At 33.7% G+C, this 26,747-nt stretch overlaps 4 protein-coding genes across 10 annotated transcripts; 1 reads left to right on the top strand and 3 right to left on the bottom strand.

The window, feature by feature from the left end:
- Positions 1–3,285: 3,285 nt before the first annotated feature.
- Positions 3,286–7,911, bottom strand: LOC127242906 (succinate--CoA ligase [ADP-forming] subunit beta, mitochondrial). Its single transcript, XM_051262634.1, has 12 exons — positions 7,762–7,911; positions 7,049–7,159; positions 6,756–6,867; positions 6,521–6,585; positions 6,061–6,138; positions 5,332–5,406; positions 5,080–5,232; positions 4,810–4,944; positions 4,532–4,696; positions 4,286–4,408; positions 3,801–3,872; positions 3,286–3,716 (listed from the first exon to the last, which is right to left on the bottom strand). Exons 1-12 carry the CDS (start codon positions 7,861–7,863, stop codon positions 3,639–3,641), a joined length of 1,269 nt encoding a protein of 422 aa, XP_051118591.1. The 5' UTR covers positions 7,864–7,911; the 3' UTR covers positions 3,286–3,638.
- A 982-nt stretch (positions 7,912–8,893) lies between these two features.
- Positions 8,894–11,867, bottom strand: LOC127242907 (thioredoxin-like fold domain-containing protein MRL7, chloroplastic). Of its 2 annotated transcripts, none has more exons than XM_051262636.1 (6): positions 11,665–11,867; positions 10,196–11,043; positions 9,598–9,682; positions 9,406–9,517; positions 9,119–9,227; positions 8,894–9,042 (listed from the first exon to the last, which is right to left on the bottom strand). In XM_051262636.1, exons 2-6 carry the CDS (start codon positions 10,975–10,977, stop codon positions 9,039–9,041), a joined length of 1,092 nt encoding a protein of 363 aa, XP_051118593.1. In that variant the 5' UTR covers positions 10,978–11,043; positions 11,665–11,867; the 3' UTR covers positions 8,894–9,038. The 2 variants fall into 2 exon arrangements, with proteins under 2 accessions (XP_051118593.1, XP_051118592.1); XM_051262635.1 differs by having other exon boundaries at positions 10,196–11,013; positions 11,665–11,852.
- Positions 11,868–13,526: 1,659 nt separating this feature from the next.
- Positions 13,527–18,402, top strand: LOC127242904 (protein NPGR2). 2 transcript variants are annotated; one of them, XM_051262627.1, is made up of 6 exons: positions 13,527–13,995; positions 14,358–14,643; positions 14,726–14,978; positions 15,322–16,538; positions 17,435–17,588; positions 17,897–18,402. In XM_051262627.1, exons 2-6 carry the CDS (start codon positions 14,452–14,454, stop codon positions 18,211–18,213), a joined length of 2,133 nt encoding a protein of 710 aa, XP_051118584.1. In that variant the 5' UTR covers positions 13,527–13,995; positions 14,358–14,451; the 3' UTR covers positions 18,214–18,402. The 2 variants fall into 2 exon arrangements, with proteins under 2 accessions (XP_051118584.1, XP_051118585.1); XM_051262628.1 differs by lacking the exon at positions 13,527–13,995 and adding an exon at positions 14,006–14,111.
- Positions 18,403–18,731: 329 nt separating this feature from the next.
- LOC127242905 (phospholipid--sterol O-acyltransferase-like) lies at positions 18,732–23,904 on the bottom strand. Of its 5 annotated transcripts, XM_051262632.1 has the most exons (15): positions 23,401–23,904; positions 22,554–22,689; positions 22,238–22,382; positions 21,984–22,153; positions 21,791–21,867; positions 21,068–21,281; positions 20,821–20,995; positions 20,595–20,694; positions 20,403–20,497; positions 20,205–20,256; positions 20,056–20,127; positions 19,810–19,978; positions 19,103–19,207; positions 18,942–19,026; positions 18,732–18,852 (listed from the first exon to the last, which is right to left on the bottom strand). In XM_051262632.1, exons 1-15 carry the CDS (start codon positions 23,638–23,640, stop codon positions 18,771–18,773), a joined length of 1,917 nt encoding a protein of 638 aa, XP_051118589.1. In that variant the 5' UTR covers positions 23,641–23,904; the 3' UTR covers positions 18,732–18,770. The 5 variants fall into 5 exon arrangements, 4 of the variants coding, with proteins under 4 accessions (XP_051118589.1, XP_051118587.1, XP_051118588.1 ...); XM_051262630.1 differs by having other exon boundaries at positions 20,821–21,281; XM_051262631.1 differs by lacking the exon at positions 18,732–18,852 and having other exon boundaries at positions 18,912–19,044; positions 20,821–21,281.
- Positions 23,905–26,747: the final 2,843 nt, after the last annotated feature.

Below are 26,747 nucleotides of genomic sequence, written 5' to 3'. Positions count from 1 at the left end.
CTCGGCATCCATTTCTGGCCTTCTGGTGGGTACGTGAGCCGCTCTTGATCAGAAGCCTTTCTTCCATTTTCTTGACTTTTTGGATTCTCTTTGTCTGCGTCTACCGGGGGATTCACTGGACGGAGGAGATCGCATCGCCGGAATATCGGACGGCTGTGATTCGTCGGCAGATAATGCTGTGGATTAGCCATCTGACAAATCAGTGGCCTGTTGTGATGATAGTGTAGGCTGCAACGCTATGAATAAATTGAACTAAAAGAGTGTTAGGGAACAAAAAACGCATAGGGAAAAAGCGCGGGATTTACTATATTTATTTATAATAATAATAATAATAATGGAAGTGATAATTGCGACACGGCAGGCGATGCCGCCGCCGACTTGTCGAGGTTTTGTCCGTTAGCGAGAAAGCGACGGTTAACAAACCGCCACGATATCATCCACGTGTCTCATTCCTATTGGATGGTACGTAGAAGCATGCCAATCCCGTTTCTTACCCTTTCTGTTGTCTTCCTTCTCAATTGTTATGACAAACAAATCATAAGAATTAAGAATGTGTTCTTTTAGTATTTTATTTTATATTTTCGTCAACTTATTCTATCATTTTTTTTAAAATAAAAAAAATTATGCATTTTAATTTTATTTTAATTTTTTATTATAATTTTTTAAAAATTTTAATTAAACTAATTAATTGTCTTACTTTTTAATTTAAAATTATATTTATTATATAATAATAATTTTTATTAATACAATCTTAATTATTTATTAATTATATATTTTTAAAATATTTGTGTTTACAGTAAAAATGACACGTTAGCCCGAACAGAAGGAATATTTATTTTAAATAGTAAAAAATATATACTCCCTCCATCTTTAACAATCTATCAATTCTTCTATTACAAATATCCTTCCCATTTACAATATATGATACAATACTGATAGAGTTAATTTAATTTTTTTACCTTTATTTTTACTTTATCCCAATATAATATTAATATTTCTAAAACTCAAACAAATCGATATATAGATAGGAGACGGTGGAAGAATTTTTGAGCAATTTTCACTAACTCCTCGATTTTATAGTCAAGTTTGTACATATGACGTAATAATGGATAAAAATAATCATATGCACATCTACACATTAAATAATAATTGTAGAGTAATTAGTGTGATAGCTAATGTTACAAATATTATTTGAAAATAAGTAAATTGACTCTATACACAAACATTCATATAATGACAAATAAATAATATACATATTTAAATACCCACAACTATTATTTCATAATCACGAACCACTTCTTGTTGATAACTTCTTCTCGGTTCCTTCCACTTAGGGGTGGGCACGGTTCGGATATTTGCAAATATATAGGTATTTGATATCCGAATCGAACCGAACAAATACCTGAAACCGTGAATCGTATTCGAACCGAAAATTTCGGTTAACTGAATTTTCGGTTAGCCGAAAATATTTGCAATATTCGCAAATAATTCGAACCGAACCGAAATTTTAAAAATAATATATTAAAAAATAATTAAAATTCTAATTAAATCAAAATATTTGCAAATATTTCAAATATCCGAACTGAAACCGAACTGTAATCGAACCGAAATCGAATTGAATATAATTATTAATATAAATTTTAAAATATAATAACATAAATATATAAATATATTCGGTTCGATTAACCGAACCGAAAAACATATCAAAAACCGAAATCGAACCGAACCGAGCAAATATCAAATATGCAGTATTTGTATCCGAACCGAATTTGCTCGGTTAACCGAAAATTCGGTTCGATTCAGTTCGGTTCAACGGTTCGGCGGTTCGGTTCGATTTTTTTGTCCACCCCTACTTCCACTCCAATCAAATAAAGTATATATAAAGTAACGAACATCTGTTTCGAATACACTATGAGAGTATTGGGTACCTTATAAGAAAAGTATACAATATAAAGTTCAAAAAAATACAACCATTCGTTTGATTTTTATTTTATTTTTATTTTTTTCTGGTATAAAAAATATAAACAACGAGTTAATGTCTGAGTGTATTTAATATTTCGTTGCATAGTTTTGTTTTGTTTTTTTTTTTTTTTTTTTTTTTTTAATTTTTCCTTACAAATCTTCATATATTTATAGACCATGTTTATATAATTAAACTTTTTAAAAATTTATTGTGCAATAGACATACATTTTAAAAATAATTGTGAACTAGTTAATATTGTAATTACTTTTATGAGTAAAATAATGAACAAGGGTCTTTTTGTCCATATATTTTTTTATAATATAATTTTCAATATATATTTTATCCACTTACAAAAGTTAACATTCAATATACAAATATTATTTTTTTATTTACTGATATAATTTCTTATACTTTAGTAATAATTTTTTTTTTTTTTAAAAAAAAGCAAATCAAAATATTAAACAAACAAATCCAATTGCTTCAAATAATCTATAAAAGTACCTGGTCGTTTATAGAAAAATATTTTAAATTAACACTAAAAGTACAAACCTTTGCTTAATAAAGTAAAAACTTTTATGTGGAAAAGTACAAACAGAAATTGAACATTTGTTGAGTTAATATAATGCTTTGTTGCTGTAATATAGTATAACAAAATATTAGTCTCGTTTGAATAGAATATGAGTAAAACAATAAATATTTCAAATATCATGTGAAACATTAGAAAAGTATTTGAAATAAATTCTAAAAATATAAATATTAATTTTGACAAAATATATTTTCCTTATATAGAAAATATAAACAACCCATTAGGTCCTTGTTAGAAAAAAAACACACACAAATATAATAAGTATTATTATCAAAGTAAACATGTTTTATTTATCCAAATGTTGAACCTATATCAATATTGAAAACCACCTAGCCATGAACCTAAAGTATTATATTGAAGAATAAATTCAAGCTTGTTTGCAAATGTTCAATAGTCTTTGTAAAAACAATTAAATTAATATTTTATATTTGATAAAGATATATATATATATTCTATAGTATTATACTTAATTCTATTTTTTTCATACATATTTATCAATAAAAATACTCTACTAATACTATTAATTAAATTTAAAATAAAATAAAACAAAAAATATCTTGACGAGCTTAATGGAGTTGAACACACCAAAAAATATGTTTAAAAAGCCAAAATCAAACCAAAACTCAAGTTCCAATCTCTTAACGAACAACTAGACTTAAACATGATAAGTTCGGCTCAGTTCCGCTGGTTAGTAGCTCCGAGTATCAAAATTAAGACCGTATGGTAAAAAATTAAATTTAAAGAAACACTGTCGAAACAATTTTATTGAACCAAATAAGATGATTTCCCAACTCAGGCAGCACTTTTGGGCAAATAGAATCATTCCCATCAAGAAAGAACAGTGTATGTTGTTACCAACACAAGAAAATTATACTCAACTGCCAGAAATTAAGAACCATATTGTCAAGATTTTTATGGTTTGCTTTTTAAACTTTAACGATGGTAAAAAACTTTGGGTTTCGGCAATGGAGATTCCAACAGGTTTTCGACTGTTGGGAATTTCATATCGGGAGATCACAAATCAAAGTATTGTAAAAAGAGGGAAGAAATTATAAGAGTGTGACCTTGAGCAATTTGGGGCGATCGTCATCAGTTTGCCGAGGCTTTCACAGCTTTCTCAGCCGCGTCGTCTAAATCTTCAGCAGTGATCAAGGTCATCCCACTTTCCTGGAAGTATGAAAGCGCTTCTTAGATATATAATAGTCGACTTCAAGTCATTTTTTATGGGAGGAAATAGGATATGAATCATACCTTGAGAATTCTTTTACCCTGGTCAACATTGGTGCCCTCGAGGCGAACAACAACGGGTACTTTCAGTTGAACCTGGAACAGGATCCCAATTTATGTCCGGAATTGTGAAATAGGTTATCCGCCAAAAGGCATGAATATATTTGATAGAGGCAAAATTACTTATAATCATCTATGGTTTAAAAAATCCGCACTATATTCTTTCATGATTTAGTAACTGCACGAGACTCTTGTTTTCTATAAACATTGCACAGAATCTCCTATAAATCGTGTGAGACTCCCCCGTGTTTTCAAAAATAAATGTTTTCGAAAAAAGAGGAACCTCATGCACTTTCTAAATCATGACGAAGAATGGTGCAAGACTTTTCAAACAACGGATATATTATAAGCAATTTTACCTTTGATAGAGGATATACTGCAATTCCTTGTTGTTATTGATCTACATTACAATTAGTTGACAAGAAAATTCAGAGTAGATGCGCCGTTACCTGTTTAGCAGCATTAACAATTCCACTTGCTATTACATCACACTTCATTATTCCTCCAAAAATGTTTACAAGAATAGCCTTCACTTTCTCATCTGAGGTCAAAATTTTAAAAGCTTCCACAACCTGGCGAATACATTCAATTCAGAGCTGGAACATAAATTCCATGGAAAGTTTAAAAATATAAAGTACTTAGATATGCACGATTGGCCAATTCCCAAAATTAAATTCTGAAAAAGAGATAAGAACCTGGCTTTCAGAAGCATTTCCGCCAACATCAAGAAAATTAGCAGGAGTTCCGCCGTGCAACTTAATTATATCCATAGTGGCCATGGCCAATCCAGCACCGTTCACCATGCAGCCAATTTCACCGTCTAAACCAATGTAATTCAAGTCCGCTTTTGCAGCAGCAACCTGAAGTTATCAGAAGATGTAAATGAGTATCCACAGAATTAAGATTCGGTAGCTTCTTTTCAATCTGCATAGAGCAAGTTGCATTTATAGAGGGAAAGAGGAGTCGCCGGTACCTCACGAGGATCCTCTTGTGTTGGATCACGGAGAGCAAAAATCTCTTTCTGACGGAATGCAGCATTATCATCGAAGTTGAGCTTTGCATCTGCTGCAACTAATAGGTTATCGGAAGTCTCAGCAATGGGATTGATCTGTTAAGATTATAATTGTGGGTTAAAGTCAAAATTTATGCAAGATAATGTAAATTTGTAACATAGCGATTTTTAAAGCATTTCAAGATATAAACAGTATGCACTAATATCAAAATTAGAAATCAAATTTAGCACCTCCAACAATGTGCAGTCGCATTTGCAGAAAAGCTCATACAACTTTTTCACTTGTTCAATTGAAGCATTTCTATCAGCCACTTTGGGAGACAAACCATCGACTACCTTGGCAGCATCCTCATCAGTAATTCCAGTGAAAACATCAATGGGTACCTGTCCAATACAAGGTTAGAAGTTCAAGATCTAGTTAAAAAAAAACAAAACGGTAAATATGCCACAGGCCAATCTCGGAATAAGTTTCGAGAAACTAACTTTTACTATGAGTTCTGGATGCTTCTCAGCAAGATCTTCAATGCTGGTTCCTCCCTTCTTACAGGCAATAATAAGCTGCAATACATTTGTGGGAACTCACAGCTTAGGACAGAATTAAATGAAAAACATAGCACGCTAACCAAAATGAATTAAGCTGATGCCAATTCAATCAAAACATAGACTCGTGATATTTTTCACCTTGTTACCACATAAGCCAATTTAAGGACAAATCTTTGTCTGGTATCTGTTCTTCAGTTTATCATTACCATGTTGAAAGTAGGTGCCAAAATTCAACATTTATATGGACATGATTTACCAATTAAATAAAAGCACTTTCAGTTATTATTTAACAAGATCAAACATAGAGGCCAGCAGCATTAGGTTATCGTGAATTTACCAATTGAGATACGTTTTTGTTCTAGTGTTTTACAGGAGATGATTATAGTGTATCTTAAATATCCCCAAGGAAATAGGGCTACACCATTGATTATTTTGAGCCAACATCACAACAATTAACGCTTATTTACCTTATGGCTTAATTTAATAATACACTCAGATATTTGTTTTCAACCATCAGTTGGAGATAAATGTGAGTTCGCAATTAGAGATTCATTTTGCATATCCAATAACATTATATAGAAATTTAGAGAAGTCGATAGTGATGCTTTTCATGATGGTGTAAAAATATATAAATAAAAAATGAAACCCTCAATCTTAACAAGTACTCACAGGACCAGCAGATGAGCGATCAAGTGTAATGGCAAAGTACATCTCATTGACAAGGGATAACTTCTCAGCCAAATAAACCTGTGAAAAAAAACATAGGATCATTTAGCACCCTCTTTGAAAGATTATTATTGACAAAGTGCTTGAGCCATGATTTTTATACTGGTGTGTATACTTAGAGACTACAGACTTGTAAGGAGAGGAATAACAGAGAAATAAATAGCCAAAAGTTTCAATTTCTAAAAATTTCACAACAATCCCTCTTTTATTATAATCTGTTAAAAAAAGGACAATCAGGAATAACGAGTACCAATTATACCTCCCACAGATATGGCCATCTACTATTTTATCCAATTTTTGGAAACTCTAATATAAAGATAAAGGTTATTTAGGAAGTGAACCAGAACAAACATGAGGACCAATTTGTCAGTGTTTATCATGGAAATATGTAATCATTCCAAACCTTGCTGACAACTTTTCCTTGAGGACCAGTTTGCTTTGTCACAAGTATCTGCCCTAGCATTTTCCCTGAAAAAAACATAAAATTAATGCTGTAAACATGCTTTAATTTGACACAATCTGTGCAAGAAACAATACCAAGTAAACATTTTCCTGCTTACAAACACCACAAAAATTATTGCACACTGTTTATGAATATTCATAGCTACAATGTATATATGTACGATAGTTTATCATACCAGCTATGTCCTCAACCTGGTCCGCCTTTACAATGTGAACTCCACCCTGGAGACCACTCTTGAACGTACCTAACCCTCTGCCACCAGCAAGGATTTGAGACTTCACCACCACCTACAACACAGAAATTCAAGCGCTCAACTCCACAAATTATTAATATATATATATATAATAGGAGATACAGGAGAGGAAATCGTAGGTCTAATAAATTTCCAAGGACAACTCTATATAACAATTCTAGAATCACACAAAATATTTTTGAGAAATAAAGTTGAAACACTTTGCCCATGCTTACCTCACTGTGGTTGGGGAATACTTCTTGCAACACCTTTTTTATTTCATCGGTAGAACCAACTGCCACACCTCTTGGAACGTTGATCCCGTGTTTGCTCATCAACTCAGCTCCCTAACATCAATTACCAATTAAGATGCATTGGCTAATCATTCAAGTTTCGGGTATAACCTAAAAGGGTCAAATTTCCAGTTCATCACTCTAAAGCTGATTATTCTCAATAGCTATGAAATGATCATTTTAGGGTGATCCTTTTGTAGAAGGATAAGTTATTCATATCTTATGCCCCAAAAGTTGCATTGCATCTCTAAAATTTAAAACTACAGATATTACACTTTCAATAAAAATTTACCATTTCCTCATCTTTAATGTCACACGCACCCTAAATCCAATCACTATACCTGTGATTCATCTAATCATCACATAATACTATACATTTATTTGCAATAATATATATATATATATATACATATACAGACACACACTCGTCTACCTAAATAGATTCCCACAAAAACATATGATGTTCCTAACCTCTGAAAATTTCAAACAAACAGTACCTTAAATTTCTGCACGGGTAATAGATAAAAAAAAAAAAAACGAAAAGAGGAACCGGAACGTAAATCGCGTTTATAAGTTCTAGATATGATGATTTAAACATACATGTAATAGACTCTGAGTGTTTCTGAATTTTGGCGAGAAATAGGAGGAGAGGCTACCTGATACTCGTGGATGTTGAGGCGGCGGAGCTGCTGCTGCTGCCATTTTCCGGCGAGGGAAAGAGATCGAGCGGCAAGGCTTTTCAACAATCCTCTCACCATTTCTCCGAATATTCCTTCTTTCTTCTAGATCCTTTTGCGCGAGATCGAACTGTTGTAGAGAAAATTGGAAAATGTCGATTAAAAAGAATGCGATGCAATAGATGATACCCTAGCTTTGAGGGCGCAGAAAGGCGGAGGCGCCACCGGCACACGAGATACTGACCTTCGCCGGAGCCCCAGAGCGGTTTTGAAGCCTGACCTTTCTAACTTGCAATTCGATCTATTTATTATTATTATTATTATTTCATGGTAATGAGTGATTATTGACATTTCTAATATTTTGTATTAATAGGTTTTTCACATAAATCACCTTAAAGATTATTAAATTAAATTATTTACCACTTTATTAAATTGATTAAGGGCGTCTTTGTTGGAAGTTGGGGGTTGTATTTTGAAAATTTTATTGTATTATAAACTGAATATAAATTATATGATAGAATACAAATAATTATAAATTAAAAAAATTAAATAATTTAACTAAAATTTAAAAATAATATAATTTAGAATGATCGAAATGAAAACATTAATATTAATGTGGAACAAATAGAGTCTTATTCAATGTCAAATTATTATTATTATTTTTTATTTATTTGTTAAACTTATACATATTTATAGTAAATATTTTTATTATTCATATTTTAATAAATAGTAAATATATTTATTTATTTTTACTTATTTCATTTTTTTATTACTATAACATTTTCATTTAATTTTTCATATATTTCATTTTAACATTAAAATATTTTATTTCTTAGTATATGGCTCCAACAATCTACTCAATTTTACGAGATAGAAGAAAGTATTTATGTGCCGTTAACATAAATTTGAGAAAATATATTGGGACAAAATGAATTTTTTATTATATTGGGACAAAATTAATTTTTTTTTTTCTATCTATTACTACTTCATACAATAATTTTTTAATTTTAATATATCAATAAATACAACTTGACTCCAATTTCAAATTAGAACCCAACAAACCCAGCGCTATAAATGACAGTTTCATAAAACCATAGGCGCCTTAAGAAGACAAAAGCTAAATCAAATAGAACACAATACAATACCATTGTAACCCTACTCGGACCCCAAATAGCACGTCGAAATATTATTTTGTACCTATTTGTCGGCGCCGTCATCCCGGGAAAAAATGCCGGCATCCGGTGCAGCAATAAGCCTCATCTACATTGAGACGGCGACAATGAAGTATAAATATAAGTTACGATGCAAGACGAGAAAGGGAAAGCAAAATTAATACCTCCATCGATTCGGCGAAGTTAGAGCAGCATCGTTGATGCACGAAGGTTTTTTCGCATTGTAATAGAAATGTGCGATCATCTGAACGAGCTCATCCGATGTTCTAACATCTGAAAATCACTGTATCACTAAGTACATTTCTTTCTTTTTTTTCAACAAATCATATTATATACCGTTTTCATTTAAAATATTATATAAAATTATCGCATATCTATTCTTATAACTTAAAATTATCGTAAAGATTCGATAACGTATAACGATGCTGTGAAATAACGAATAGTTAATTACCCGTCTCCCGGTACAATATCCTGTTCCCACGTAAGAACAGTATTTGCGGGCATTCTTTGGCTTTGAGAGCATATGCTAGATCCTTCTCGATGTTTCTATCGATCTTGACCGTCTGCAAGCGCACACGAGAGATCAAAAAAGTTACGAAAAGCTACAATGCAGCGTAATGAAGAAGGGATTGTGAAATTTCACCCGAGGAGGGAGTCGATCCTTGGCTTTCCAGAACACCTCGGCTGCTTTTTCCAATTCTTTCAGAACTTTCCAGTTGTGACTTGCCCTGAAATCACAATAATCGAATTCGATTCTGAATCGAGCGGCTAAAGAATTTAAGTGATTGTGGCTTATCTATTGTTAGAGCTGTTAAACGAGCCGAGCGACATCGAGTATCGATTGTTCAAGTTCGACTCGAACTTGTTAACTGTACAAGCTCGGCTCGTTAAGAATTCGAACCAAAATAGTGGCTCGGCTTGAATTTTATACAAATTCTATATATTTTTTAATATAGAAATTAAATATATTTAATTTTATTCATAATTTTTTCTAATAAAATATTCAAATTTTAATAATAAATATAAAGTTTGATATAAAAAATTATATATATGATATTAATATATAAATAATATAAATATATTATCAATAACTAGCTCAATTGAGCTACTCGCGAGCCTAACTCAAGCTCGAACTCATTTATAAAAAAATATAATTTTTGAACTCGAGTTCAGTTCGTTTATAGAAAACGAGCCGAGTCGATATTAGCTCGCGAGCTACTCGATTCATTTAACAGCTCTACCTGTTGTATCTTTCGAAAACGAGGACGATCAGCGGGCTAGGATGAAAAGCAAAGCTTTCCCATTCAAGACAGTTGATTTCTTTCACCAGCCCCTCGTCGATCTCTCCTTCCCAATCAATCTCTGCGCCGTCTTCGCCGACAACATTCTGTATCGGATGCTGGTCGAAGTACTCGGAGGCTCGGATTCCCCAACCGATTTCAGCATCCAAAGGCCAGTCGGGATCATCCTCCTCAACCAGCATTTTCCTTTTTCCCGAAGAATCGACTTCTTCTTCGTCATCACTGTCATCATCTTCTGATGTGTCGTCGTTGATACTAGCTTTCCCATCAAATTTTCCTTCCTTAATGATGCTTTCCATATCCTTTATAATCTCGGGATTCTGCTTCTGAATCGATTCAAATGTCTGTTTCAATTTATCGCGCACGTAATCCTCAACAGCGGCAGCTTCGCTCCTACGACCTCGCCTTGGCTTTTTAGGAAGCATTTTAGGGAAGGATCCCTCTGTGTTCTCGACCTCACTTTTACTAACCTTAGATTTCCGGGATTTTCTTGCTGGCTTCGACTGATGGCGATTAGTTTCAGCATTTTGATCTGATTTTCTCGACTCAGCAAAGCACGTCAAGCCTTTCAGAACAGAATGAGACTTCCCAACCAATCTCAAACTAAATTTAGCATCATCAATGGCACATAAAAAGGAAGTCTGTGGTGTGGCTTTTCTAGGGGAAAGATGTAGAAACGAATGCAGCGCAATGGAACTCATACTCGTCGACGAGAGCAACATCTGTCGATTTACCACATATCCTTGCAATCAAAGAAGCTACAAAGAAGATGCAGACAATGCCTGTCACTAAAAAAATTGCAGAAAGTTCAAAACATCACAATTCCAAAGCAGCCATGGGTTCTCACTTCACTTAACCTCTCTTGCATCATTTTCTCCTAATCCATTCATTTTACTCTGTAATTTTTTATCATTCTCAATTGAATTCTTTATTATTTTACCGAGATAAGAATCAAATCAAATCTCATTCTCTTTCAGTTACTTTTGTATACAATTCTATTCTTATTTATCATTTCTCAACGGTTCGATAGAGAATGTTTGATTGCAAATAAAGACATATATACCAAAGCGCGACACTACAGAAATTGCAGAAAATTCAAAATAATCACAACTCAAAATCAGCCATGGATTGACCAGAGATTCACCTACAGAAAATCAATCAAACAAAACTGAACTATTATCATTTTATCGCGATACTTCGCAACATTGCACTAATCTTCTTTTATGCCAGCCTTTTTTAAATAATTCATGAGAATCCAACTGAGCACCTCACAGCATCTTTTTTCATAGCGTTTTGAGTTCCAGAAAACTTAATTCTAAGCATTTATCTCTTCATATGTTCTAGTGCAAAGAGAAAAACAACAAAAATCGGTGCAAATTCTTAAAAGACAAGTGAAGAATCAAACATACCGTCCGTCGCAGACAAGGCAAAGCCGAACTGAGACAAGGCAAAGACCAGGCGGCGCCGGTCGGAGATGATACGAAGAAGAAAACGAAAACAGATGAGACAGTAGGGGTCGACTGGAATTAGAGGCTAGAGCTGTAATTAGACTTGCGGTTTCGAACCGACCATGGGAACCGCCGGTTCGGAGGTAACCGGAACCGCCATCGATCGAACCGAAATCGAAACCGGTTTTCTCACGGTTTAGTTTCGGTTTATTGTTGTGAAGAAGGAAAAAATGAAGAAAAGAGAAGGAAGAACATGGTGCTGTGCAGGCGGCGGGCGTGATGTATTTTTATCAGGCCAAAAGTTTTATATTTTATTAAAATAATATATTTATAATTAAAAATATTATACTCTATCCTTCCTCAGTTTAACCATAGTAATCTCATTTTCATAGTCTTATAAAATTATCCTCGATTTTTTTACAAATAATTAAATTATTTTAGTTTTTCAATAAATACTTTTAGCTCAATTATCAATATAATATTACTTCCCCCGTCCTATAATAAATTATTCATTTTTCATTTTAGTTCGTCTTATAACAAAGTATTCATTTTATTTTTTTAATAACTGTACTATATACCTAATATTACAAATACCATTAAAAGTTACAATATATTACACAAATATCATTACATTTATATTATACAATACTAGTAAGATTATTTTAGTAATTTCAACTTTATTCGTATAATATTACTATTTCTAAAACTCAATGAAAAAACAAACGGATATATAATTATAGGACGAAAGGAATATTAATTTTCAATTCAGTCCATCATAAATATCTTTGTTTTACTACGGAGAGAGTATATTATTCTATAAATATAAAAATAATATCAATATTAATAAAAAAATATCGCATTATTATTTTTTTTATAATATTTTAAATTTTATAATTTTTTATATAAAATTATATTATTATTTAATATATTAATATTTTTATAATTTATTTTATTTAAGCGAACTATTTATTAAGTTTATTATTTTAATTGATTTTTATTAGAGTAACAATTTAATGTTTATATAATTTTTATATCATTTATAAATAATATATATATATATATTTAAATAGAATTGAAATTGAAATGATCAGTTTTTAAATAAATTTAAATAAAAAATATTAAAAATAAATAATATAAATTGACGGTTCAATTTGAAATACAATTTTAAAATTGTAAATTTTGAAGCCGAAACTGTTAAACAGCAACTATAATTGTGAAAGTTCCATAGGTTAGCACTTTTTTACAGGTGTGTTTATTTGATGAATGAATTTTGAATTAAAATTTGAATAATACAAAATTTGAATTGAAATAGCAGTATAATGTGATATAAATAAATATTAACGTAATATATTGAAATGTAAAATTAATTTTTAATATAATATAAAAAATAAATATTTAATTTGATATTAAAAAAAATTGTAAAAATTATAAAAATCACTCAAAATCTTCCAAACAAACACAACATAAATGGAAATCAATTGTTTAAACCATTTGAACAAATCTAGAGGTAATTGATTTGAATTTAGGTCCGGTCACAAGGCTTACTCACCAGACCCATAACAGTAAGAATTGACCCATCTAAACCCACTTTATAATGGGCTTAAGATTTGAGCCCAATATCTTTTAAAGGGTAGGGTTGGGTCAGACTACTTTATGCACAGATCCTTTACATTTTAGCCCAATTTCTTGTAGACGGGTCGGGTTTAGCCCATTAAAAAAAATCAGCTACACTTTCTCACTAAAACCAGCTTTAAAAAATATCGGCGACACAAAAATTAATGCAAGAAAATGAAGAAAAGCGAAAACAGTTGACTGCAGGATCAAGTGAAATTCCAGATTTACCCCCGAATAGAAGTCTCCATTTCCCCAAAGCCCGAGAATCCAAACTATAATAAAACACAGACACATATATATGTATAGTTTCTCGAAGAAATTCGACCTCACACAATTGAATAATAGCATTGGTTACTGCTGCTTTAGCAGCCAAATCTTCGTGCACACGCTTCGTCTCAGAAATTCCGTTCTTCGGTTTCAGTTCTGACTCCCGAGAATTTCGTCGGGGAATCTTTTGATGTGCAGATTGGGGGAGGGAGAAGGGTTTAGAGAAGGAAAAGGGAAAAAAAAGGAGAAAGGAGGGTTTGTGAAAGCGTCGTTGTGCGCTGTCGTTTGATCCGTCGGCAATTTCGCTTCTAATAATTTTGGGAATTTGAAGCGGGGTAAGATGTGGACTGGTGTGGACGGGATGTGGGCTTCTCACCTCAGATTTCTGCGCTACAATTTGACAGCGAAAGGGTGAGCAGAAAATATCGGATTTCCTGTAATATCTCTTTTCCATTTCTAATTTTGGGTAGGGTTTTTGTGTTGTGGAATTTGGGGGAGCTTTTGAATCTATTTTGAAGATTGTTTTGGTAATTGAGGATACATATACATACATATATATATGTATATATATGATGATAATTTGGTAGTGTTGTTGTGAATTGTGATGGTATTGAAAGAATTGTATCATTTTCTAGATTTAGGTTTTGAGCAACTGTTTAACTTCTGCTGGATTTGCAGCTGTTTTTGAGTTTTTGTAAAGCTTGCCTTGATGACTGCTTTATGGGAATGGATTGATGGATTGATTTAATGTATTGTTCTTTTGGTTGTTGAAGAATTTACGTTGTCCCGACGTCGAAATCGGAATGAGAATTGGGCGACAGAAAGGGAGGATAGGAGGAAGGGCATTGTTCTAACTTGGGGAAGATAATGCAGTGTCTCTGCTCCGGGGAGCAGTCGCGTGCGAATGAAATGGTACCATCTTCTGAATCTCTTGCGACAAAGGATTATTCGGCGAGTGTTCATTCATCTCGGCAGGGAGAACCCGAGAGGAAGCCCGACACAGGGAACATTGAAGAAGCTGAAACGTCGCTGCGAGAGAGTGGTTGCTTAAATTACGAGGTTGATCAAGCTTTTATAACTCTCGATTTCTTGTTTTCCGCTGTTTTGATATGATCTTGAGCTTTGTGGCTATGGTTTTCAGGAAGCGAGAGCGTTGCTGGGAAGGTATGAATATCAGAAAGGAAATATAGAAGCTGCCTTACATGTGTTTGAAGGAATTGATGTTAATTCCGTGACTCCAAAGATCAAAGTCACTTTGTCGAAAATAGGGGAAAATCGTAGGAGACAGTCGCAAAACTATTCGGATCCGCCAATGTCGATTCATGCAGTTAGTTTACTGTTTGAAGCGATCTTTCTGAAATCAAAATCATTACAAGCACTTAGGAAATATAAAGGTAATGGACTGGACACGATCCACCCTGTTTGCTAACTGGTTTTTGTCGTATTTGCTATTGTTTAAATAAATATGGAATGTTTTCTAGTTCATGCACTGAAGACATGTTTGGCATTTATTTTTCTTACACCTTATCCTTCAATATAATGATCATTAATCGTAGTTGGCAATGAAGGTGAATGCTATCCGTAGATTTGACATTTGGCTAGAATTGGGGTTTATTTTATATGTTGTTTTCTTAAACCCTCGTTCTTGTTACGTCCTTATTATATAAAGGGTGGTTGAGCTCGCAATATGCTTAAAAAATACATGATTTCTGATTTGTATTTCATTGATCATTGCAGAAGCTGCTCAATCGTGCTCTGTTATTCTGGAACTCGTTGAATCTTCATTACCAGCAGGGTTGCCGGAAAATTTCAGCACTGACCGTAAATTACAGGAGACTCTGAATAAGTCTGTCGAGCTGCTTCCCGAATTATGGAAGCTTGCCGATTCTCCTCGTGAAGCTATCTTGGCATATCGACGGGCTCTTCTCCATCATTGGAACCTTGATTCAGAAACCACAGCTAAGATCCAAAAGGAATTTGCTGTTTTTCTTCTGTACAGTGGAGCTGAAGCTATTCCGCCAAACTTAAGATCCCAAATGGACAGTTCATTTGTGCCCAAAAACAATATGGAAGAAGCCATTCTTCTGCTTATTATACTTTTGAGAAAAATGACCCTCACGAGAATCGAGTGGGATCCTTCGGTTTTAGACCACCTGTCATATGCATTATCCATATGCGGGGGGCTCAGGGCTTTAGCCGATCAAGTCGAAGAGCTTCTTCCAGGAGTTATAAATTGGAAAGAAAGATATCTAATATTAGGACTATGCTATCACGAAGAAGGCGATGATGGCATGGTAGCATTTGATCTATGGAAACAACTGTTGAAAACTGACGAAGGTTTGACATATCTTCCTGCTTTATTATTTGTTTCAAAGATATGCGGGGAAAGATTGTTATATGCAGAAGACGGCATCAATTTTGCTCGTAGAGCAGTTGAAATCTCCCATGGCGGATGTGATCATCTGATGGGCGTTGCGCAGTGCATGTTAGGTGTCTCACTTTCAGCCCATTGCAGATCTGCTGTGACTGATCGTGAAAGGGGCGAAAGACAGAAAGAAGCTTTGAAGTCTTTGGAGGTTGCTGGGAGGATGACGAAAACGAAGGACCCTTCGATTGTCTACCATTTATGTTTAGAAAATGCAGAGCAACGGAAGCTGCCTGCAGCGCTTAATCTTGCAAAAGTGTTGCTTAGATTGGAAGGAGGATCTAATCTCAAAGGATGGATCTTGTTGGCTCGGATATTATCTGCTGAAAAATGTTATGGCGATGCCGAAACTATAATTAATGCAGCTCTTGATCAGACGGGATTATGGGATCAGGGAGAGTTATTGAGAACTAAAGCGAGGCTCCAAATTGCACAAGGTTTAGTAAATGAGGCCATTGAGACTTACTCTCATCTGCTTGCTGCCCTTCAGGTTCAGCGTAAAAGTTTTGGTTCGTTCCAGAAGGTTAAGGTGAGATTTACTATCGTTTTGTTTGGGATACAAGCTGGCATGTTTTACGATTTCATTTTTATGTGCTGCTTAGAAAGTGATCCGTTTGGTTTTTGAGAGTATCTGCTGTCGGATTGCTTGCAGTTTGGTTTCAGTTTCTTGCAATGCAACACAATTCCCTACAAAAATATGTTCATTTTTTCTTTTTGTTACCTAAATCTATGCTTACTTTTCTTTTTCATTTAAAATATATTTTCGTTTATCTTCTTAGTAAAAAATAATACTCCCTTAATCTCAATCCAAATGGACTTTTCGGAGTTCTATAATAGATTAAAAATAATAATATTTTATTGGTTTGACATTTTTGTCATTTGTACTTTATATATAAATTAATTGTATGTGCAATGGTGTCTTTGTAATTTATGTAAAAGTTTTGGTATTAGTGTAATTACTTTTACTATAATAAGAAAGAGATACTTTTGAGTAGGACGGACGAAAATGGAAAAAATAGTACTTTGAGTTGGACGGAGGGAGTACTATTTTTCTTCGGTTTTGATGTTTTTTAGATGAAATAGATGTGGATTGTGTTTGTATGGGAAATAAGTGTTAGGTGTGATGTTTTCGAACAAAATTTGAGAAATTGAAAAAAATGCAAATGCAAAGAGAACAAACCCTTTGTCTATTCTACTTTGAAAAGGATATTATGGCTCTCGTGAAGCTTGTTGGTGTTGAGTTTGAATGCATACACTTTTCCTCTTACTGCCCTATTTGAATTCTCGTGCTTTATTCTCGTCTACTTTGAACTTGTAGCATTTGATGTATAATCATGACCAAACCGGTTGGACAATAATAGGTTAACTTTTGCAAATCGAAGCATTGGTTTGACAGTGCCCTGTTTTTATTTCCTTGATTGACAGGACTATAGCATGAATATCAAGAATTTAGAGCTGGAAACGTGGCATGATCTCGCTTCCATCTACATAAAATTGTCTCGGTGGCATGATGCTGAGATCTGTCTCTTGAAATCTCAAGCCACTCAAGTGTTTTCGGCTATTAGATGGCATGCTACAGGTATCCATTGTTTCCTCTTCTTTCTAGTTCCTTCTCATCCTTTATCATTGCCAGAAAATCTCAATTCTGAAGTTTATGCACTACCGAATTGCGCCAAATCCGATAATCAAATTACTTTGTTACTTTGACTAAAATGTCACCCTGAGTGATGTTAGTCTTTCTTGAAGTAAAATAAATCTGGGTTTTAGTTGTCCTTCAAAACGACTAGAGGTCAAACGAGTTTCTTGTGTCTATCGTTATCATCATCGTCACTACTTGTGTTCTTACCAAAATCATAACCGTGAAACTTATTCTTGATCCAAATGCAGGTTCACTACACGAAGCCAAGGGCCAGCACAAAGAAGCACTAAATGCTTACGATCATGCTCTGGCAATCGACCCAATGCACGCCCCCAGTCTTATCTCCAAAGCTGTGGCTCTCAGACAGATGGGCTGCCGGTCTCCGGCCATTATCCGAAGCTTTCTGACAGAAGCCCTCCGGCTAGACAGCATGAATGCAACTGCATGGTATAATCTAGGCCTGCTCTACAAGGACAGTGGCAGCTCATCGGCTGTCGAAGCTGCCGAGTGTTTCCAAGCTGCTCTGCTCCTCAAAGAGACCGAACCCATCGAGCCCTTCAGATGACTTCCTCTTTGGTAGTATGCCAAAATAATTTTCCAACTGTCCAGAGAAGACAATAAAGTTGGAAGAAATTTTTTTGGTCTTTTTGTATTGTTGGGATCTTTTGTGAGTAATTGGTTGGTGTAAATCAGAGTCACATGGGATCATTGGTGGATACGATATTTTCCTATATTGGGTTTCGACTTCTTACTTTATCCCTTGTCAAACTATTGTGCTGATCGTCGCTGTTTTTGGGATCAACTTTTGCTAGATCTTGAGTGTTAATTAGTTATTGCTTGCCTAATCTTGTTATTCCTTTGTAAGTAGTGAGAACTTGTAGCTTGAAATGTGTTCTTTACTTGGGGGGCTTCAGTATTATGTCAAAAACTCACAGGGAAGCCTTAGTGTTCAACTACGAATTTGTAAATGTATGTACTCGACAAAATCCTTCGAATCTTTGAACCCTTTATGATCTGTGCCTATAGGTGTGCTTTGTGGGAGAAATCTAACATTATATGATCTATAATTTGCAGGATGAGTTTCTTTGAATTGTTCAACTGACCTGGAACAAATCTGATTGTTCATACGTATTTCGACAGAATTTCGGTTGAGGAGTTCCTTAGCCTGCAGCTCTGCCCGAGATGAACATCCCCGAAGAGATACCTGCATTGTCGAGTTGCGAAAAATATTTATCTCCAGTGACTTGGATTGTTTCAGGACATATTATCTCCTAGAAGAAAAGAGAACAGGACCTGTATTCGCAGTGAGCAGACCACGCGCACCTCGCCCTTCCATAGTCCCAGTAGCAATCGTCATCCCTCAGAGGTCCACGGGTGGCTGCGCAATAAAGGGGCGCTAAAAATGGGGTGGTTGAATTGATGATCGTGCAAAGAATATAACGACCAGAGTCAACCTTTTGTTACGAATTTGGACTTCTTTTCGGGGTGAATATCGTGCCACATCTCGAGCCAAAGCTCCCGCATTAGCACAGGAGATCGAACGATGTTCCTGTGATTAGCTGCATAGAAGGAAAGGAAATTTGTGAGTAGAGCTATTAAGCGAATTGAGTAGCTCGCGAACCAAGCTCGACTCGCCTCGGCTCGTTAACAGCTCAACTCGGCTCATTTATAGAGATTAACGAGTTGAACTCGAACTCGAAAATTACTTTTTTACAAACGAGCTCGGGTTCGGCTTGCGACTAGCTCAATTGAGCTCATTAGTAATAATATATTTATATATTAATATAATATATAATTTTTATATCAAATTTTATATTTATTATTAAAATTTGAATATTTTATTATAAATAAAATTAAATATATTTAATTTATGTATTAAAAAATTTATAAAATATGTGTAAAATTCAAGTCGAGCTCGAACTTGAGCTCGAGTTCGAGCCTTACGAGCCAAGCTCAAGCTTGAATTTGAGCCTAACGATCCGAGTTCGAGGCATTATTTTGACTCGAATTCTTAACGAGCCGAGTCTGTACCGTTAACAAGCTCGAGTCGAGCTCGAACAACAAATACTCAAGCTCGCTCGGCTCGTTTAACAGCTCTATTTGTGAGGAGACATCGATATTTTGCGAAGAACAGCAAGTGGCAAGTATGATTCTGTATTGCCTTTGTCAATCTCCCAAACTGCTGTTCTCTTTCCCGGCAAACTTTCAGCATCTTCATAGTAAGTTACATACTTCACCCTCGGTTTTCTTGTCATGTTGGGAACTACATCTAACCTGGGCTCGTGTTCGACGTCTAAATGCACTTGAACATCCAAACCTTCATGCTCCACCTGCATTGTCAAAGATTTGAAAAGAAAATAGTGCAAAGAATTTATCAAAAAATGGATGCAGATAATTCATTATAAACCTGAGGAGCCCTTGTAATGTTCACTTTTGAGCCTAACCAGGTCTTGCACCAAGAGAGGGAATTGTATGGCACCTACAATACAAACCAAACTGATGTCCGAATCAGCGAAGCGAAGATTAAATTGCGACACAAAATGTAGTGTTACCAACCGTCTCGTCCCCACTTGAAGCTCCGCGGTTTCTTTCAATCACATTACCTGACCTAAACAATGTGACACAACTTGTGTCATCCAGCCATAAAAAGCCAACATTTTCTGAAGTTCACAAACTTCCATTCTGCTTAAAAACACATCAAAAGGCATTTAAGATAATAGCAATGTGAACTATTATATAAAGATAGAGATTTGCCTTGAGTATAGAGATCCTTCTAACTCATATATTACGTCAGTAATCATCCAGTTATCGGGATAAGGCTTTCCGCTCGGCGCAAAGTAGTAGCCAACCTAAAGCATCACATGGTAAGAAATCAGTCTCACAAATATGAAGATAAAAAAATGGTGAATTCAATACTTTATATATTCACACGAAGACACAGAATACCTCAGTTCTTAAATCTATTCCATATATGCAGAAGATGCTTTTCAGAGGTGGTCTATCCCATGGTGTTAAAGGATTCAGAACAGGATCATTGTGGTATGAGCTGAAAAGGATCAAGGATCAGTTATAGAACCCCTAAAATATATGGTATTGACTTTGTTATTAGCTTATTCCCGAAGGATTCTAAGTTAAATTGCTCGACAAAGAAATAGGTAAAAGAGGAACTTACTTTTCCAATTGGTATAATTGTCTTGGGCCATCAGGATCATACTTAGCTATAGTTCTGAAAAAGGTTCCATCCGAAACTTCGCGGGCAGAAAATGATAACAGAGATGGAAAACTATAGTCTGATTCCGGCATTTGGAGTTTTGTTGCTCCCATTAAAGAATTATAAAGGTCATCTCCTGCCCTCCAGCATACATTTGAAAGCATCATTATCATAAACAAAACCTTGAAATTTTTTAGTGTTTTTGTACCTTGCATTGTAGGGATCTCAATATTGATTATATTAGTAGGCCATCCGGAATAGTTTGCTGTAAATTCTTGCTCGTCACAATGGTAAGAAAAGTGATTCTTTCTGTTACTAGTAGAGAAATGCTTTGAGTACATGTCCTCCGTTCGACAATTTTTTGAAACTGGCATCATCCACATTGAAGAACCAAAGGAGTTGAACATCAATCGTGCTGTTCCCTGATTACTTGTCAAATAATTTAGTGATCAGAATCGAAAGAAAGCACACAAAGCAAAACTGTTCAAGATCATCAGCATCCACCTTGTTAGATTTACATCGATTTTTATAATTTAGATAAGACTTATAGTTAGGACTATTCCAATTTAAATACTAGATTTTGTCTAGTAGATAGATTATCTACCAATACCTATATATATATGAAAAATAGTCTAAATTCTGGAAACTCGGAAACGATTTTGAAAAGTTCCTACACCTGACCTTCGGTTTTAAATCTTTTGGAAAATCATTACAGATCAAAATCAACATCTATTAAAGGATTTCATCCTACATCTATTTCCTTATGTTAGTTCATGATCAACTTCCGACAAAAATAGAACAGGTAATAAAATTGGAGAGCAAAAAATATGTGGCTTGGAAAGAGCTAAAAGAGATCCATCAAGCACTCTATTGCTACAAAAAAGAAAGATACACATGCAAAATTATTGAAATTGTGGGAACTATAGAATACCTCAGTTACCGGGAGACCAAAAGAAGATCCAGATAATGATGCTTTAATGGACTCAGCTGCTCCAAGAAGTGGAGCTCCTATAATAATGAATAGGAAAAAATAAGATAAAAAATGAAAACCCAGCTTTATGTAAGAAATTCCTTAAAAGCTGTAGATGTTTATCTGTTAGCAAAACAAAATTGCGAAAATATACCGACAGCAAAGTACGCATGGATGTGTTCCTCCAGCCATTTGTTATACAGTTTAGGGGCAATTTCTAACTTCAACCACTCTAAGAAGTATCTGAATACATTGTTTCCCAAGGAGTGAGCAAAAACTATTGACGGCCCACCACGAAGCTTAAGAACAGTTTCGAAAGTTAGCCTGCACAAACCAAAGCATGTGAATCTAACAGATCATATTGGTTTAAATGTTAGACAAATTCACGAGCAATGTAATAAATGATACTTTAGTTTATGGAAGTAAAGATCCCGCTCCTCAAGTTTGGCAGGTGGCAATCTCCAGTCGTACGGAGCTGCGATTATGGAATTGGCCTTAATGCCGAATTCAATACACCATCTGACCCAATCTTTCCATACTGAAGATAAGGGACCTGCCCAATGGATATAATTACGATACTATCAACTTAATGCATGCTGAAAAAGGATGGAGTGGAACTACAATAAGAGTAGGTTTGTTAGAACATTTCCATTGGTTTATCTTAAAAATGGATCCAACTTGAACTGAAAGTACCACATGCAAAATTTTTCTCCAAAATCAATACCTGTTATATAGCCTGGATCAAGTTCAGTAATGGCAGAGAGACCACTATCAGGTCGCGACTTGCATTCAGGATGATCTGTTTGGTTATAAGGCTCTAGCATCATACACTTTAGCCAGCAATTAACAGCAGACAGAAGCTGTGAATGAATAAATCAATAACCACTGGTTATGCATGCACCTAACTATTTGCTAAATATATATACGTGAAGAAAATATGAAAAACAATGTTTAAGTTAAGCTCGACTGAAATAGCAACAATTATTTACTCTTGAATATTGAACTGCTTGTCGGACTCAGAAGCATGTTTAACACATAATAAAACTTGACTACACTAAGCTAATCTGCCTCAGATTGGATTTCTGCTTAAGTTTGACAATGGCTTGTGTTCTATGCTTACGATCGAGCAGGAATGAGTTCCACTTGGATTTGCTACTGACTAATATCCTTGGACATGTGCATTTAAGCAAGATTTGTTCAAGCTCAAATTGACTGTATAGAAAAAGAGAATATATCGTAAGAGAGAACTTATTATATCTTTATTTGCTTGTTCAATATTTCTCTGTACATACTACCTTTTTAATGCGTTCAAATTTGCATGGTTCCATCCTTCCGGGAATATTCACTATGTTGTTTTTGTTTACTCCATACAAGCTAAAATCTGTCCTCAATGCTTATTTCTTCAGCCGCTAATGCGGAGAAACGAAATTCAGAGCTACATTTCTTCTAAAACAAGCTCACGATTGCACATTCATTGCTAAAACAGAGAATAAATGCCAATAACTCTAACGCACTAGTAGCAAAAATTCAAACTGAAACAAAATTGCACGATCAAGCAGTATTTTACGTACTTTAGTGGTGTCGAGCCAGACTAGATCGAGAGGATTGAAATCAAGAGGCGTGTAAGGACAGTCTAGAATCGACCATGCTCGGAGCTGCGTTGATGCGAAGCCAGGGATGATTATTCCGGACAGCTTATCGTGCACTTCGGAGAACTCGCCGGCAGCGGCGTCGCCTCCGTCTCCACGCGCCGCCGGCGTCACGATGAGGAAAAGTGCAGCGACGATGAGGTTAACGTGGCGTTCTCTCATTGGTCGGACGATGCTGCGTTCGAAACTGCTGTGGCGGAGTCTGTTAAGGGAATCGTCGTTGCAGTTAGCGGCAGTGGCGACTGTTAAATTACCACTTTGCCGCTCGTTTACAAAGTAAAAAGAGCATATGACGCGGCACTATCGGACCGGGTTTTTCGGACCGGTCCAGATTGGTCAGTGAAAGGAGCGGATCTCTTCTCTTGGGGCTTGGAGAAAAGTTCTATTTTCTATTTCGTCCCTAGGATTATACTTAATATAAAAAACAACCCCACAATTTTCAGTTTTGTTTTTAAATGACTCTACTTTGGGTTTTCTTTTTAGGCCTCAACTGTTTAAACTATACATTCTCGGCCTTTTGGGTGATTTTGTTTTTGGTTTGAGAGTTGAGTTGTAAACTTTAAATAATAAAACTTGAATTGAAATATTATTTAATATGAAATAAATAAGAATTAATATAATATTTTGAATATGAATTTAATTTTTGTATAATATAAAAATAAAAAAAAAAAATAAAAAAATAATTATATATATATTTTGTAAAAATTATGAAATAGTAAAATATGAATGGTGTGTTTGTTTGGGGGATTGGATTTTAAATCCACTATTTATTCCTTTTTTTTTTTTAAATATCAAATTAAACACTTATTTTTTATTTTTTATATTATACTAAAAATCAATTTTATATTCAAAACATCACATCAACACCTATTTATATCACGTCATACAATTATTCAAATTCAAAATTTTTATTATTTAAATCCCAACTCAAAATTCAACCCCAAACAAACACACCCTTAAGGGTGTTGATGGGACTTATCACAATATATAAAATAGACAATCTTAGTTAAAATTGTATGTGTTGGCTGAAATGATCTATTGATTGTTCATAGTTATAGGTATTTATTAAGTTAAATAATAACATAGGTTGTATAAACTCTTTATTTCTTGATCAATAATATATGCTCCATTCGTCCTAGTACAATAGTTTTGTCTACTATTTTTGTCTGTCTCAAAACAATAGTCTCATTTTCATAAATAATCATATCACTATAAAACTACCATTACTTTTTCATTATTATTACACAATTGTCGCTACTTTTACACTAATACACTCACAGAGCAAAAGTTTTTTATTCTTACTTTTTACCCACTACCGATATAATATCAATATTCCTTAAATCACGTGCCAAACGTAACACAAATTATAATTCTGACACGGAGGGAGCATTATATTAACATATATTTTGTACTCTAAGAATTTGTGTTTGTAGTGTAACGATGAATAAATTTATTTATGTTTTGTTTGTTTTTCATAAAAAATGGAATTTTTGTTAAGTATTATTGATTAATTTAAACCTGAAAAATGGACAATTGCTAAAGTGATAATTGAGATATTATTTGAATTATTTACAAATGAATTTAAATAAGATGATTATTGTGTAAGGATCAATTAAGTGGCAAATAAAAATAAATTTGATAAGAAATATACTTTCTGTGCTTTTATGATTGGTATGTAACGGCAACAAAGAAGATAATTAAACTAATGATAGCAAATCTACATTAATTTTTATTTTTTCATAAAGAACGGCATATAATTCAACAATTTCTTATATACAATTTTCAAATAAATTTAATACTGGCCCTCTCCCTCCCACTTTTAAGATAGACTCAATCATTTCATTAATTAAAATAAAAATACAAATTATATTACAACCCTTATATTTTTGTAAAAATAAGTTCTATTTATTGTGTGAAATCCCGTGTTAAGATAAAATTTGCACTTGTCTAAAAATGATATTTGGCTTTAAATAAAGACCTAAATACACAAGTTTTATACAAATAAAAAAATATAAAATATCTTAAATAATTTTTTGAATGAAATAAATAAATAAATAATTGACTAATAATTTATTTTATAATTTTTCTAAAACAAATTGTTATTGTTTTTTACAAAAGAAAAACTATAAAAATAAATACTTAATTAATTATTTATGTATTTATTTTATTTTAAAAAATTACTTAAGATATTTTATCTTGAATTTTAATAAAAATAATAATAATTATTACTTTTTTATAGTAAAAACATGTAAAAAAATGTAATGATTTTTTATTTAAAAAAAAAATTAGCATAAATTTGAACGACAGTACATGATATATAGACGAAACTATACTAGTTGTATCAATTTAAAAATTCTTTAAAAATTTATTTACTTTTTTCTTATATTATAAAATTGTTTGTCAAAACTTGGGTTTGGTTGCCCCCATCAATTCAGAGACGCCTCCAAAATTTTATTCAAAATGCATTATAAAATAATGACAATAAATAAACACACCTTCATATTGTTTTTCCTTTGAGTCGTGTTAACAAATTCATTATTTTATGTACAAAATTTTGTATAAAAATATTAATAAATACCCTGTTTAAAAAGAAAAGATATGAAAATCCTCACTTAAAACAAACCCAAATCACAAAAATTTTGTTTTAACATATAGTATTTTATTATTATTATTATTAAAAACAATAAAATTATCTTGAAAAAAAGGTAAAAAATCACTCCTATTGCTTATATTGTTTAACACGGACCTGATTTTTAAAAAGTCAGTATCGGACCTTTTTATATTTTAAAACTTTAAGTAAATCATGTCTAAAAATAATCCTTTAAGTAAAAAAAACTTTGCTAAAATAGTCCTCCGGTGCCGAGCCCACCGTTTCTAACGTAACGCTAATACAGCTGATATGTCACCGTCACATAAATACCACATCAGCTACACGTAGAGATTTTTTTTAAAAAATATCTTAGTAAACTATGTATGTAGTCTCATGTGTGACCTCTTTATCACTTTTTAGGACATTTAATAGACTCTATCTCAAAATAACCCTGCAAATAAATTTTTTTAGCTAAAATGGTATGTGGCAATGACTTATCGGCCGTGTCAACGCCACATCAGCAACGGCTACTAGCACCGGAGAACCATTTTAGCAAAAAAATTTCACTTCAGAGATTATTTTCAAACAGAGTTCACATAAAATCCTAAAATGATAAAGGAGATCATATACGACACTAAAAAACAATTTACCCTTTACAAAATAAAAGCTCAAAAAATCA

The sequence above is a fragment of the Andrographis paniculata genome, unplaced genomic scaffold, assembly GCF_009805555.1.
Source record: "Andrographis paniculata isolate CXL003 unplaced genomic scaffold, ASM980555v1 Contig89END, whole genome shotgun sequence".
NCBI classification, from domain to species: Eukaryota; Viridiplantae; Streptophyta; class Magnoliopsida; order Lamiales; family Acanthaceae; genus Andrographis; species Andrographis paniculata.
The sequence above is the reverse complement of the archived record's forward strand: the minus strand, read 5'-3'. Positions and strand labels throughout refer to the sequence as shown.